Raw genomic sequence first — 14,065 nt, forward strand, 5'->3', positions numbered from 1 at the left:
CTTATTTATATTTTTAAATCGATTACGAATGTACTCAAGATCTTTTTCATTGAATTATAAGTTGCTTATTCCAATTATTACTGTACTTCAGATAATGGTAATCTCATTTGATTTATTCTCCCGATACAAATCCAATGCAAAATTAAAAAAGTCTATTCTAACTAACTACACAGTTTTTTAAAACAATTATTGCAGTACTGTAAAAAATGGTAAGCATATTACATGTATTTGTTTTTCTTTTGGAAAGTCTATTCTACAAGTTTTTGTTTCACACCAACACTAAATAAAAAAAAACCCCAATAGTGATCCGAACATCATAAAAAACAGTACAGAACAAGTTTCAATACAATTTCTGTATGGATTTTTATAAGGTCGTGAAAAGCGGTATGCGTTGCTCAACGTTACGGGGCGTCGAGAGTGCTGACAATAAAATTGTAGTATCAGCTTATGGGGCCCCGCATATGATGGTGTCAGCCACTTTACGACCTGTAATGGTATAGAAACCCGCTCCCATTTAAGTATGGGGTTACTTTACATTTTATATGGGTAGACTTGTTACGGTGCTTAAAGATTGTGGCAGTTACTGAATGTAGTTCAATGTTTTAGTTTGATGTGTCTCAGTACTATTTAATTTCCCCACCGAGGGGGTCCCCACGTTGTCGTCGTGGTGGGGCTTGCGTGCCTCAATGATCCTGAAGCTCTGCCGGTAGAGATACTCATGCCGGAAAGGTTCAGGGGAGAGGCCAGACAAAGAGGGACCCAGGGAGGGGCCGCTCCTGACCAGTCGACGCTTGTGGACATGGCAAGGATGCGGCCATACCCGCGGAGGTGCAGGCGCACTAAAGCGGTGCTAGTTTGCTCTTCGTACAACGAAGAGCAAACCTTTTGGCGGGTTTGCTGAGCCGGGTTGGCTGGACAGCAGACGGAGGCATGTCTAATGCCGCCGCCGAGGGCTTGGCTTAATCGCCCGGCCCAGAGGAAGGACACCTCTTAGATAAAAAACCACCCAATCCCAAGTTTCGGGAGCGCGGCGAGGGGATGAATGGCCGTGGGGGACACGGTCGTTAGCGCTCCCCCCTGTTGGGGCCAGCCGCCCCCAACAGTATGTAGGCTTGCCCCGGTATGAGGCCACTGCCGGGGTCGACGTTTAGTTGCTCTCATAATCGTGGGAACCGTATGGAAACCTTTGTAGTGGGACCTACACTAATTGTTGACGCATCAATATTGTTCATACTGTACTTGCATTGTGTTCGCCTCCCCAGTTGTCCCGTATATCGCACTACCAACGCACGCTACTAAATATTGTGACCGTACCAAATCCCATGTAACCTAATTGGAGTCAGAAAATAAAAGTGTATTAATTAGTATTCGGTTTATTTACTTATCTCTGAACACGACACCCCACCATCTAAATTGGTGACCCCGTGTGGAGAAAGTGTGAACTGTAACCAGTGAATTTGGACTTGTAATTCAGTGAATCGGACGACCGGGGCAACTCACACAAGTGTACGTAGTGTCGGCTTAATATTAGTGCGCGTCAAATTAAGAAATTATAATGTCGTCTGAAGACAAGAAGGTCGTTATTGAAGAACATCAACTGTCGTCCATCTCCATCACAACTAGAATTCCGGAATTTTGGAAGAAGTCGCCTAGAACATGGTTTATCCAAGCAGAAGCAGTTCTAAATCCTCAGAAGATGTCCGACGAATCAAAGTACCAGGTCCTTATTTCAAAATTACCCCCGGACGCAGTTGAGCAAGTTACACAGATCCTTGTGGATCCCCCTGAGAAAAATAAATATGAGACCTTGAAGAATAAGTTGATATTTATATATCAAGAATCCGAAGAGCGGCAAGTAAAAAAACTCATTGGCGAAATGGAATTAGGCGACCAGAAACCATCACAATTACTTCGAAAAATGCAAGACCTAGCCAGGGGACGAATAAATGACGAAACACTCATAGTTATGTGGCAAAATCATTTACCAAATTCGGTGCGAGGAGTTTTAGCTGTAACGGAAGAAAAAGATCTAGAGAAATTAGCATCAATAGCGGATAAAATAATGGAAACAACGACTCCCATAAATAGTGTTGCGACTGTCAAACAGGAACCAGGCCCATCGGGTTCTCAGGACCAAATTATTTCGGCAATAAACAAATTGAGTGATAGATTACAAAATTTAGAGTCAAGATCACGAGGCCGTTCAAATAACTGGCGAAGGAATAACTTTAGACGCAACAGATCCAGGTCAGGGTCAAGAAATCGCACAAGGAAATTCGAAGATCCAAATTGGCTATGTTTTTACCATTATAAGTATCGCAGCAAGGCAACTAAATGCGTGGATCCATGTAACTGGAAGAAAAAACACGACAAGGACAAGCCAGCGGAAAACTAGAGTCGGTGCAGTCTGCGACGGGAGGCTGTGACCGTGCCTTCGGGAATCACCGTCTGTGTGTCAGAGACAGGAAATCGGGCTTAAACTTCTTAGTGGATAGTGGTGCAAACGTGTCAGTGTTACCGCGGAAAGTAGCCTACATGAAAGGTAATACAAGTGAGTGTTGTTATAAACTCTTTGCCGCAAATGGAACTCAGATTAACACGTATGGTACATTGTACTTAGAATTAGATTTAAATCTAAGACGAGCATTCCGTTGGTTATTTACATTAGCGGACGTACAGCAACCAATATTAGGTGCTGACTTCTTAGCTAATTTTCAGTTGTTAATTGACTTGAACGGACGAAGGTTAATCGATCAAATAACTAATTTAAGCACCAAAGGCAATCTTTCTAATTCTAGTGAGCCCACTTTGAAAACTATCGTAAATAATTGCCCTTATTATGATTTATTATGTGAATTTCCAGAACTAACTAAACCAGTTTCGTACAAAGAAACGCCTAAACATAATGTTTGTCATCACATTGAGACCACAGGACCTCCAGTGCACGCACGAGCCAGGCAGTTACCACCAGACAGGTACGTAAAAGCTAAAAATGAGTTTAAGATTATGCAAGAGCTTGGGATTTGTAGGCCGAGTAAAAGCGCTTGGGCAAGTCCCTTGCATGTTGTTCCTAAGAAGGACGGGAATATTAGACCTTGTGGAGATTATAGACGTTTAAATGCGATTACCAAGCCTGATCGATATCCAGTTCCCCGTCTTCATGATTTTACGTATATGTTAGATAATAAAAAGGTTTTCTCAAAGCTAGATATAAATAGAGCCTATTATTGTGTGCCAGTTTCGGAAAATGACATTGAGAAAACTGCCGTCATAACACCGTTTGGTTTATTCGAATTCGTGCGTATGCCATTTGGATTAAGAAATGCTGCACAAACTTTTCAACGTTTTATGCATCATACTGTTTTACAAGACTTAGATTTTCTTTTCAATTACGTAGATGACGTCATCATTGCATCGGAAAATGAAGAGCAGCATAGAGAACATTTACGAAAAGTTTTTGAACGTTTCAATGAATTTGGTATAACTATTAATTTTTCAAAGTGTAGTTTTGGTAAAGATAAATTAGAGTTTTTGGGTTTTGAAGTCTCTACAGAAGGAATTAAACCATTAGAAGATAAAGTTAAAGCGATTATTGATTTTCCAAAGCCGGATACTGTAGAGGAACTTAGAAGATTTTTAGGCATGTTAAATTTTTATAGAGCTCATATACCTCATTCAGCTGATCATCAGGCAGCGTTAAATAAATATTTAGGGAATTCAAAGCGTAAGGATAAAAGTAAAATCAATTGGACACCTGAAGCTACGAAAAATTTTGAAAAATGTAAAGATGATCTTAAAAATGCTACCTTATTGTATTTCCCATCGGCACATACACCTTTGTCATTGATGACGGACGCATCAGACACAAGTGTAGGTGCAGTATTGCAACAAAAAGTTGATGGCAATTGGAAACCTTTAGGATATTTTTCGAAAAAATTAACTGAAGCACAAAAGAAATATAGTACATATGATAGAGAACTTTTAGCAATTTATTTAGCAATCATACATTTTCGTAATTTAGTTGAAGGACAAGAATTAATAATTTTTACAGATCATAAACCATTAACTTTCGCGTTTACTAAATTAGGTACCAATAGAGAAACTTCTAGGAGAACTAGGCAAATTATGTTTATTAGTGAATTTAGTACTGACATACGACACATTAGTGGAAATAATAATATAGTTGCTGACACATTATCTAGAGTTGAAACAATAACATGTCCCACGACGTTAGATTTCGCAGAACTCGCCACTGCGCAGGAAGTTGACGAACAGCTTGCAAAATTATTGAGGGCGTCAAACAACAACAGTAAAGTAATATTGAAACGCGTAACGTTACTCGATACTGGTAAACATGTTTATTGCGAAATGTCTACTAATAGTGCAAGACCATATTTACCTGAAAAATTTCGTCGCTTAGCTTTTGATTCTATTCATAATTTAAGTCATCCTGGTATTAAGACAAGTAAAAAATTAGTAAAAGATAGATATTTTTGGCCTGAAATGAATAGAGATATTGGTAAATGGGCTAAAACATGTGTAAAATGTCAAAGAGCGAAAGTTCAAAAACATACGGTTTCCGATTTAGAGTCCTTTAAAAGTACTAAACGTTTTGAGCATATACATATTGATATTATAGGACCGTTACCAACCTCGCCAGAAGGTTATAGATATTGTTTAACGATTATCGATAGATTCACTCGTTGGCCAGAGGCATTTCCACTAAAAGAGATAACTGCACAAATCGTAGCGAAAACATTATATGAAGGTTGGATTAGTCGTTTTGGTTGTCCCATAAAGCTCACTAGTGACCAGGGTCGTCAGTTCGAAAGTAACTTATTCAAAGAATTAATGATTTTAATGGGAATTATAAAGACACGTACAACTCCGTATCATCCTCAATGTAATGGTTTAGTAGAACGTTGGCATAGATCTTTAAAAGCCGCGTTAATGGCTCGCTTAAATAATAAATGCTGGGTTGACGAATTGGCAACTGTAATGTTGGGGTTACGCACAACGATAAAATTAGATACAGGTGTAACCGCTGCACAAATGTTGTATGGCAGTAATATTAGAGTACCCGGTGACTTTTATGATACAACTGATTTGAAAAGTAGCGATTCAGAAAATTTCGTAAATAAGTTAAAAGTTGTAATTGACGGGTTAAAGCCATCTAATAGGAAAAATAAGTCACCAAATAAGATTTTTGTGCACAAAGACTTGTATGATTGTGAATATATTTTTATCCGTAATGACGCAGTACGGAAACCGTTACAACCACCTTACGACGGACCATATCGCGTCATAAGTAGAGATAATAAAGTATTTTGTATTCAGTTGCCCGACCGACAAGTTAAAGTTTCTATAGATCGTCTGAAACCAGCGTACATGTTAATAGAGGATGAATCGCAATCTAAAGTAGTTGATAATAGTAATAGGGATACCGTTTGTCGAAAAGTTACGAAAAAAGTAACAATTCAAACGGACGAACCCGATAGTAAAGTTTATACTACGCGAACTGGTCGAGTAAGCAAGAAGCCATTGAAATACCGATAAATTATTTTATTGTTAAAATGTCAATTTTGCAGATTTATTTAGGACATTAGTTTCAAATTGTGGTATCGCGATCTTTAATTTCATTTACGTTGAGACGATACATCAGTATAGTGGACTAAATTAGCAAAATGGGCTCTAATCAAACGAAAGAGAACGTCATTGTAAACGAAAATGTATCTAATGTGGCCCACATGCATAATAAGCTAAATATTATTGGCATAGTGATGATAGTTATTATAATAATGTTAATCATGGTATTTGCGTACGCACTGAAACGAAGATTCATTAGAGGCGTGAGAAAATGGTTAAGAAAAGAAATGGTAGCCAGTTCTGTAGCCTTACCTAGTATTAAGGTCGAAACTGTGCAACCTCAACATACAATGAGTCCGCCGTCAACAGCCAAAGTTGTGCTGTGATAATAATATGCTGATCAAAAACCCTCGTTCTCTCAAGTGATATTGTATTTGTGTGAATGTGTAGTGAATGTTAAACAGTAGTGAATGTATATTTTTATGGCGTCATCATGTTGGGTACTGGAGACTCTTGGTCATTCGTACCAGTAGGCCAAGCGTGTAATTTTATTTTTTAATATGTATAGCAGAGTAACCCGGCATGATAACTACCTTTAACGTATTTCGTATATAATATACTTAGATTATGTATATTTCATGTTACCTATTATGTATGTAATCACATTAAATGTCAAGACGGACTCTCTAGAAGTGTTCCGCAACTGTAATAGACGAATATGAGTAGTGTATTACATAGATTTAAGGCAGTTACAGGATGTATTGTGTTATATTTTGTTTTTCCATCGTAGGACATTCTGTATAGTTTGTATTGTTGGTACCGGCCGGCCACAATGACACCAAGAGAGGAGAACAGAGTATAACACAAAGGTTAAGAACATTTTGTACTTAGTTTAAGATTTTTTTTTAGAAAGTTTTATCCTTTTTGAAGATAGATTTTTTACTCTGTATTTGATATTCAATTTGTAATAATGAACATAAGTTTGAACCCGCACTCTCAGGCACGAGAGGTGTATCTTTTAATCACTAAGCCATTAGGTACAAAGCCAGTAGTACTGAGACAAACATGCGCTTATCGCACAACCCGTCAAGCATCTTGTTTCAAAGTTGTTATTGTATAAATGTATACTGTAAGCAAATTTTTGTCGAGACTGTAATTTAATAATATTGTTTGTGAACATTGTAAGCACTTCTTGGATTATATAGTAACTGGATAAGAATATATTTTTTTGTAAAAAAATCTTTTGTCAAAAATTTTTTTTAAAAAATCGGTAAAAAAACTTTTAAGTTAAACGGTTTTATCTTATGTGCACTGAAAACTAGAAAATAAAAAAATAGTTACTTACCTGTCAACCTACGTAGGTGGGCCCGGTCATATTAGACTAAAATAAAAACGTGGGGCCCATTAACTATTGCTGTAGTACTTTCTTCTAGAGGTATAATAGGTGTGGATTGCATCGACTTACTATAATCGTAACTGGAGATTTTGACAATCAATAATCAGCCGTAGCGGCTTCACCAGCGAACGCCAAGCTCATGATCTACCAAAGTATAGAGATATGCTTTGCCATAGGTAGGATTTCACAAGGGCCCCACGTTTTTATTTTAGTCTAATATGACCGGGCCCACCTACGTAGGTTGACAGGTAAGTAACTATTTTTTTATTTTCTAGTTTTCAGTGCACATAAGATAAAACCGTTTAACTTAAAAGTTTTTTTACCGATTTTTTTATTTTCTAGTTTTTAGTATTTAATGAAAATACCTACCGAATATTCCTCATTCTATCTAATTCATTTAGTGCATCATTATTACACGGTCTCTTACCTGACAATTTATTACAATGTAATTCCTCAATACATAGCCCTTCCAGATACTTTTTTTTAACGACCCCAAAAATCATCACATGACCTCTCCTGCTGTGGGTCAGCAGCGGTGAGGGAGTGCCAGACTCTTGACTAAAAACCGTTTTGTTCCGTCGTAGGCCTTTTATGTACCAGGGCCGCGGTAACTCTTTCGAACAATCTCGCAGCCCAGGCAGGCCTTGGCCCTGTTGGGCCCCGCTGGAGTTACTGACAGTTTTCTACTTGTGAAGCCCTTTCATTTGATACCCATATTGGTGGGATTGATAAAAAATTTGGTAGCGGCGGCCATCTTAGATTTCAATTTTTTATAGTATATTGTATTCTGCTTGTTGAGCCCTTTCATTTGATACCCATATTGATGGGATTGATAAAACCTAAGTTATTCGCCATTTTGTAGCGGCCGCCATCTTGGATTTCAATTTTTTATAGTATATTGTATTCTGCTTGTTGAGCCCTTTCATTTGATACCCATATTGATGGGATTGATAAAATCTACGTTATCCGCCATTTTGTGCCGGCGGCCATATTGGATTTACAATGTTATTGATATTACTATATTGTATTGTCATCGGAATTAAAGGTGTATACAAAATTTCAGATTAATCGGTTGACAGAAAGAGGGTGAAATTTGAATGACTAAATTTGACCCAAGAATGAATAAATAATAAATAAAACAAACGGGGTGAGCTAAATAAAACCGTTTAAAAAAAGGGGAGGAATGATGTAGTGGGACCTACACTAATTGTTGACGCATCAATATTGTTCATACTGTACTTGCATTGTGTTCGCCTCCCCAGTTGTCCCGTATATCGCACTACCAACGCACGCTACTAAATATTGTGACCGTACCAAATCCCATGTAACCTAATTGGAGTCAGAAAATAAAAGTGTATTAATTAGTATTCGGTTTATTTACTTATCTCTGAACACGACACCCCACCATCTAAACCTTAATCGAAAAAAATAAAAATAAAGACGATGAAAGGGAGTGGGACGAGGACTCGGACTCCGAGTCCGCGTCCAGCGATGGAGCAGCGGGAGACCTTAGGGTCCCCCAAAGTAAGAAGGACCACCGAGTCGATGCCTTCCTAAAGAGGAAGAAGGACGACTTGGGGTCTTCCTCCTGCGGCCGCGGGGCCCCGGCCAAAAAGGCCGACCGGAGGCCGGAGAAGGGGAGGGTCGCTGAGGCGCCCAAAGACAAGGGAGGAGCAGCTCAACAGAGCTCCTCCGAGGAGGACTCGGCGGCCGTCGGCTCTGACCAGGAGCGGAGGGCCAATTTCGCCAAGACGGTGGCGGCCGCGTTCAAGGGCGTGTCCCAAAAGCGTCTCGGGACCAGCAAGCGGAAGGCGATTGATTCGGCCTCGGCCACAATAATTGCGGCAGCCGAAGCAAGCTTCGGCCAGGCTCCAAAGAGCGATCTGGCCAAGCTGCAAGAGGAAGTGGCTCGCCTCACGGCCGCCCTGAACTCGCTCCTGGAGGAGAACAGGAGTCTACGGGCGGACCTGAGGAAGATAAGAGAGCAGGAGGCCGAACGCAGCGGGACCACTTCGCAGCGGCCGCAGCCCTCCCCGGTGGAGAGCCAGGTACTGGCCCTGGTCCGGCAGGAGATGGCGGCCTTCCAGGCCCGCTTCTCCGTCCTGGAGGGCAGGGTCCTACGGCCTCCCCTCGCGGCGCCGAAGCCCCCAGCGGCCCAAAGGGCCTCTTATGCGGCTGCGGCTGCAGCGGCACCCCCGCCCAGAAGGGGACCGCCGAACAAGCCACCTGTGGCGGCGCCGAGCGGGCCGCCCAGGAAGGCGGCTGCACAGCCAAAGCCCAAGGCCGCAACAACGGTCCAGGCGCAGAGGACCCCGGTGCCAACACCAGCACCGGTTCCGTCGTCGGCACCAGTGGCGAAACGCCCTCCGAAGCCGAATCCATCTGCGGCCCCTACCTCCCCTGCCACTCAGTCCGAGTGGCAGGTGGTGGGGGAAAACAAAAAGAGACGGAGGGCGGCCAAAGCGGCCAAAAAGAAGGCCCAAAAACAGCGGCGCAGACAGCGAGCCGCCGCGGCGCAGCTCCGCGCCCCCAAGACCGCGGCTGTAGTAGTCACACTACAGCCGGACGCGGTCAAAAGGGGCGTGTCGTACCGTGACGTGCTCGCCCAAGCAAAGGAGGCGGTGAACCTGCAGGAGCTAGGTATCACCTCCGGCCTCCGGCTCAGGGTGACCGCAACGGGCGCCCGAATGCTGGAGGTCCCAGGAGCGGCCAGTGGGCCCGCCGCAGACGCTCTAGCCGAGAGGCTCAGGGCGTCCATAAGTGCGGACGATGCCCGAGTCTCCAGGCCCCACAAGTGCGCGGATCTGCGCATCATGGGCCTGGACGACTCAGTTACTGCGGAGGAGGTGGTGGCCGCCGTCGCTAGGACGGGTGGGTGCTCTGCCGACGAAGTGAAGGCGGGCACCATACGTCCCGACTTCAGGGGCACGTGCACCATCACGGTGAGCTGCCCCGTGACGGCGGCCAAGAGCATCGTCGACGGCCGAAGATTGCTGGTTGGCTGGGTGTCGGCGCAGGTCAAGCTGCTTGACCCCCGACCGCTGAGGTGCTTCCGATGCCACGTCGGGCATCATGTGGGTGTCCGTTGCACCTCGGAGGTCGACCGCAGCGCCCTCTGCTTCCGCTGCGGTCAGCCCGGTCACAAGGCCGTGGCTTGTAGTGCCGCGCCGCACTGCACTGCATGCGCGGCTGCTGGCAAGCCGGCCGAACACCGGGCGGGGAGCAAGTCCTGTGCCCCACCCGCCAAGACCAAGAGTAGGGGCAAGGGCCGGCCGTCCGTCGCCGCCACCACCACCACCTCCGCAGTGGCCACCACCGCAGCTCCTGGGGCCGCCGCCGCCTCCAACGCTGCCGCCGCTGCCAACGTCGCCACTGCTGCTGTCGCAGCGCCCGTCTCGGCGTCTCAAGAGGAGGAAGACGTGATGGAGTGCTAGTCTGGCTCCATTACGCTTCCTCCAGGCGAACATCAACCACTGCGCCCGTGCCCAGGATCTGTTGCTCCAAAGCATGGCGCAGTGGTCGATCAACATCGCCGTGGTCGCTGAGCCGTACTTTGTCCTTCCCAGGGATGACTGGGTTAAGGACCTTAGCGGCTCAGTGACCATCATATCGTCGGCCGCCGCTGGTACTCCTTCCCTCGAAGGGGTGAAGAGTGGAAGGGGTTGCGTCGCAGCACGGTTCGGGGAGATAGTCGTCGTGGGGGTGTACTTCTCCCCGAGCCGAACTCTCGCTGAGTTCCACAACTCCCTCCTGGAGTTGTCCGTCGTCGTCGGAAGTTATTCCCTCCCCGTGATAGTGTTAGGGGACTTCAACGCCAAGAACTTGGCCTGGGGTTCCCGACGCACAGATGCACGGGGTAGGATGGTGGAGGACTGGGCGCTGGAAGCAGGCCTGGTCGTCCTCAATCGGGGTTCTGTCCCCACGTGTGTACGGATGCGGGGCGAGTCAGTGGTGGACATCTCGTTCGCCAGCCCCGCTCTGCTGCCGCGTGTCTTTGACTGGCGCGTGGAGGAGAGGGTGGAGACCTACTCCGATCACCGGTACATCCGGTTTGACGTCTCCGTCCAGAACCCTAGCGCGCCGGTCCTGCAGACCCCGAGTGGTCCACGTTGGGCGCTGAGGCACCTGGACCGGGAGCTTTTCCTGGAAGCCTCAGTCGTGCAGGCCTGGGTGTCATCACCGGACAGGCCCGCCGACATCAACGACGAGGCGGAGTGGTTCCGGGAGACCATGTCCGAGATTTGTGACGTGGCCATGCCCCGAGCCCCGCCAGGACGCGCCCGACGCCAGGTGTACTGGTGGTCTCGCGAGATCGCCGCCCTTCGAGAGGCGTGCGTCGCTGCGAGGCACCTGTACACCAGACACCGCAGGCTGCGCATCCGCCCTCCGGATGCAGAAGCCAGGGAAGCAGAGCTGTACGAGGGATACAGAGCTGCGAAGACCGCCCTCCAATTGGCCATCATCCAGGCCAAGGAGGTGGCCAATGCGGAGCTGCTGGGGTCTCTGGACAGGGACCCGTGGGGGCGCCCGTACAAAATGGTGCGGGGCAAGCTCCGCCCATGGGCCCCCCCGCTGACCCAGAGTCTTCGGCCTCAGCTGGTGGAGGAGGTGGTGAGCGCTCTGTTCCCTTCGCGCGGGGAACACTCTCCCCCGCCCATGTCTCTGCAACCCGCGGTGTCAACGACGGACCACACTTCCGACGACGACGATGTCCCCGAGGTGACTGGGGTGGACCTGAGAGTGGCGGTGGCTAGGCTGAAAGCCAAAAACACCGCCCCAGGGCCTGACGGCCTGCCTGGCAAGGCCTGGGTCCTGGCCCTTGAGGCTCTCGGGCCTCGACTTAGAGGGCTTCTCAGCGCATGCTTGGAGAGGGGCCAGTTCCCACTTCGTTGGAAGACAGGGAAACTGGTCCTCATACGGAAGCCGGGGCGCCCTGCGGACTCTCCGTCCGCATACCGGCCTATCGTGTTGCTCGACGAGGTGGGCAAGCTCTTTGAGCGAGTTGTCGCACACCGCCTCGTCGCGCACCTTGGGGGGATAGGGCCGGACCTTGCGGACCACCAGTTTGGTTTCCGCAAGGGGCGCTCAACGGTGGACGCCATCATGCGCGTGAGAGCTCTCACGACGGGGGATGCTGTGTCCCGGGGGGGGGTCGTCTTGGCGGTGTCTCTTGACATCGCCAACGCCTTCAACACCCTTCCCTGGAGTTGCATTAGGGAGGCACTCCGGTATCACCGGGTGCCGACCTACCTTCGTCGCGTGGTCGAGGCCTATCTGTCGGATAGGTCCATCATCTACCCTGGTCACAACGGGGAATGGAACCGGCGAGAAATGTCGTGCGGTGTTCCGCAGGGGTCGGTACTGGGGCCGCTCTTGTGGAACATCGGCTACGACTGGGTGCTGCGCGCCGACCTCCCTAGCGGCGTCAGCGTGGTCTGCTACGCTGACGACACGCTGGTTCTGGCACAAGGGAGGTCGCACCAGGAGGCGGCCGACATAATGACGCGCGGGGTTGCGACAGTCATCGAGAGGATCCAGCTGCTGGGCCTGGAGGTGGCCTTGCACAAATCCGAGGCCATGTGCTTTCATGGGCTTCGGAACGCGCCACCTTCAGGCTCCCAGGTCACGGTGGGGGGGGTTACCATCGGCGTCGAGAGGGCGATGAAGTACCTAGGACTCGTCCTCGACGGCCGGTGGAACTTCGTCGAACATTTCCGACGTTTGGGCCCCAAACTGGAGAAGACAGGTGCTGCCTTCAAGCGGCTCCTGCCCAACCTGGGAGGCCCAAACGCCCCCTGCCGTAAACTCTACGCGGGAGTCTTGCGGTCCATGGCCCTTTACGGGGCCCCGGTATGGGCACGTTCGGTACGGCCGCGGGCTGTACACTACCTGAACGTGCCCCAAAGGGTGATAGCCATTAGGCTAATCCGGGGGTACCGCACGATTTCCCGCGAAGCAGCTGGCCTACTTGCTGGACTGCCACCGTGGGATCTGGAGGCGAGGGTCTTCTTGCGCCTGTACGACTGGCGCGAGGAGGCTCAGCGCCGGGGAGAAACCCCGTTGCCGCGGCAAGTTGTCGCGCAGCGGGCGGAGCTCCGGCGCGATCTCATGGTGGCCTGGAGGGAGCGACTGTCGCAACCCAGTGCAGGGCACGCCACCATCGTGGCGGTAAGTCCCCTCTTTGAGGAGTGGCTCGGGAGGAGTCACGGCGCCCTCACGTACCGCATGACGCAGGTCCTCACCGGACACGGTTGTTTCGGGAGGTACCTGCACCGCATCGGTCGTGAGGAGGCGCCCGGGTGTCACCATTGTGCGGACAGCCCCGAGGACACGGTGGACCACACAGTCCAGGTGTGCCCCGCATGGGAAGGGCACCGCCGGGTCCTCGTCGAGGCTTTGGGCGGCGGCGACCTCTCGCGTCCGGCCCTGGTTCAGGCCATGGTCCGGGGCGAGAGGGAATGGGATGCCGTCGCCTCCTTCTGCGAAGCGGTCATGCTCGAGAAGGAGGAGGCGGAACGCCAGAGAGTTCGCACCTCTCATCCCGGCCGCCGCGCTGGACCAGGTAGACACCATGGGCGCCGGGTGTCGCGAGATGACTCCCGGCCACCGTAGGCGTGGGTCTGTGGGCGGTGAGTTCGGGTGGCTCATCGTCCCTCTGTCTTTCTAGACGACAGACCCGTGTCGACGGCGCGCGTTGTTCCACGCGCTCCTCAAAGAGATGTCAGCAACCCCAGCGGGGCCCAGCAGGGCCAAGGCCTGCCGGGGCTGCGGGTTGTTCGAAAGAGATACCGCGGCCCTGGTACATAAAAGGCCTATGACGGAACACGACGATTTTAGTCAGTAAGAGTCTGACACTCCCTCACCGCTGCTAACCCACAGCGGGAGGGGTCATTTGATGATTTTACGTCGCTAAAAAAAAAAAAAAAAAGTACTATTTAATTTAGCAAAGGTATATACTAGTCAATTAGTCTGTTATGTTTTTATTATTTTCTTATTGCAATGGTAAATATTTTAATACTATTTGAATTTTTTTATTTTCAGCCAATTAAGTAATCTAAAGCTATGCAAAGCATTGCTACGTCT

At 48.3% G+C, this 14,065-nt stretch overlaps 2 protein-coding genes across 2 annotated transcripts in view; both read left to right on the forward strand.

Moving 5' to 3' along the window:
- The first annotated feature begins 1,294 nt into the window (after positions 1–1,294).
- Positions 1,295–2,398, forward strand: LOC124632696. Its single transcript, XM_047167644.1, has one exon. It carries the CDS (start codon positions 1,556–1,558, stop codon positions 2,393–2,395), a length of 840 nt encoding a protein of 279 aa, XP_047023600.1. The 5' UTR covers positions 1,295–1,555; the 3' UTR covers positions 2,396–2,398.
- A 507-nt stretch (positions 2,399–2,905) lies between these two features.
- LOC124632593 overlaps positions 2,906–14,065 on the forward strand; it is a 67,760-nt gene continuing 56,600 nt past the window's right edge. Inside the window, exons 1-3 of the mRNA XM_047167487.1 lie at positions 2,906–2,975; positions 8,423–9,144; positions 9,186–9,459. Coding sequence (XP_047023443.1) covers positions 2,906–2,975; positions 8,423–9,144; positions 9,186–9,459 — 1,066 coding nt within the window. The remainder of the gene's footprint in view (positions 2,976–8,422; positions 9,145–9,185; positions 9,460–14,065) is intronic.

This window comes from Helicoverpa zea, chromosome 8 (genome assembly GCF_022581195.2).
Source record: "Helicoverpa zea isolate HzStark_Cry1AcR chromosome 8, ilHelZeax1.1, whole genome shotgun sequence".
In the NCBI taxonomy this organism is placed as follows: domain Eukaryota; kingdom Metazoa; phylum Arthropoda; class Insecta; order Lepidoptera; family Noctuidae; genus Helicoverpa; species Helicoverpa zea.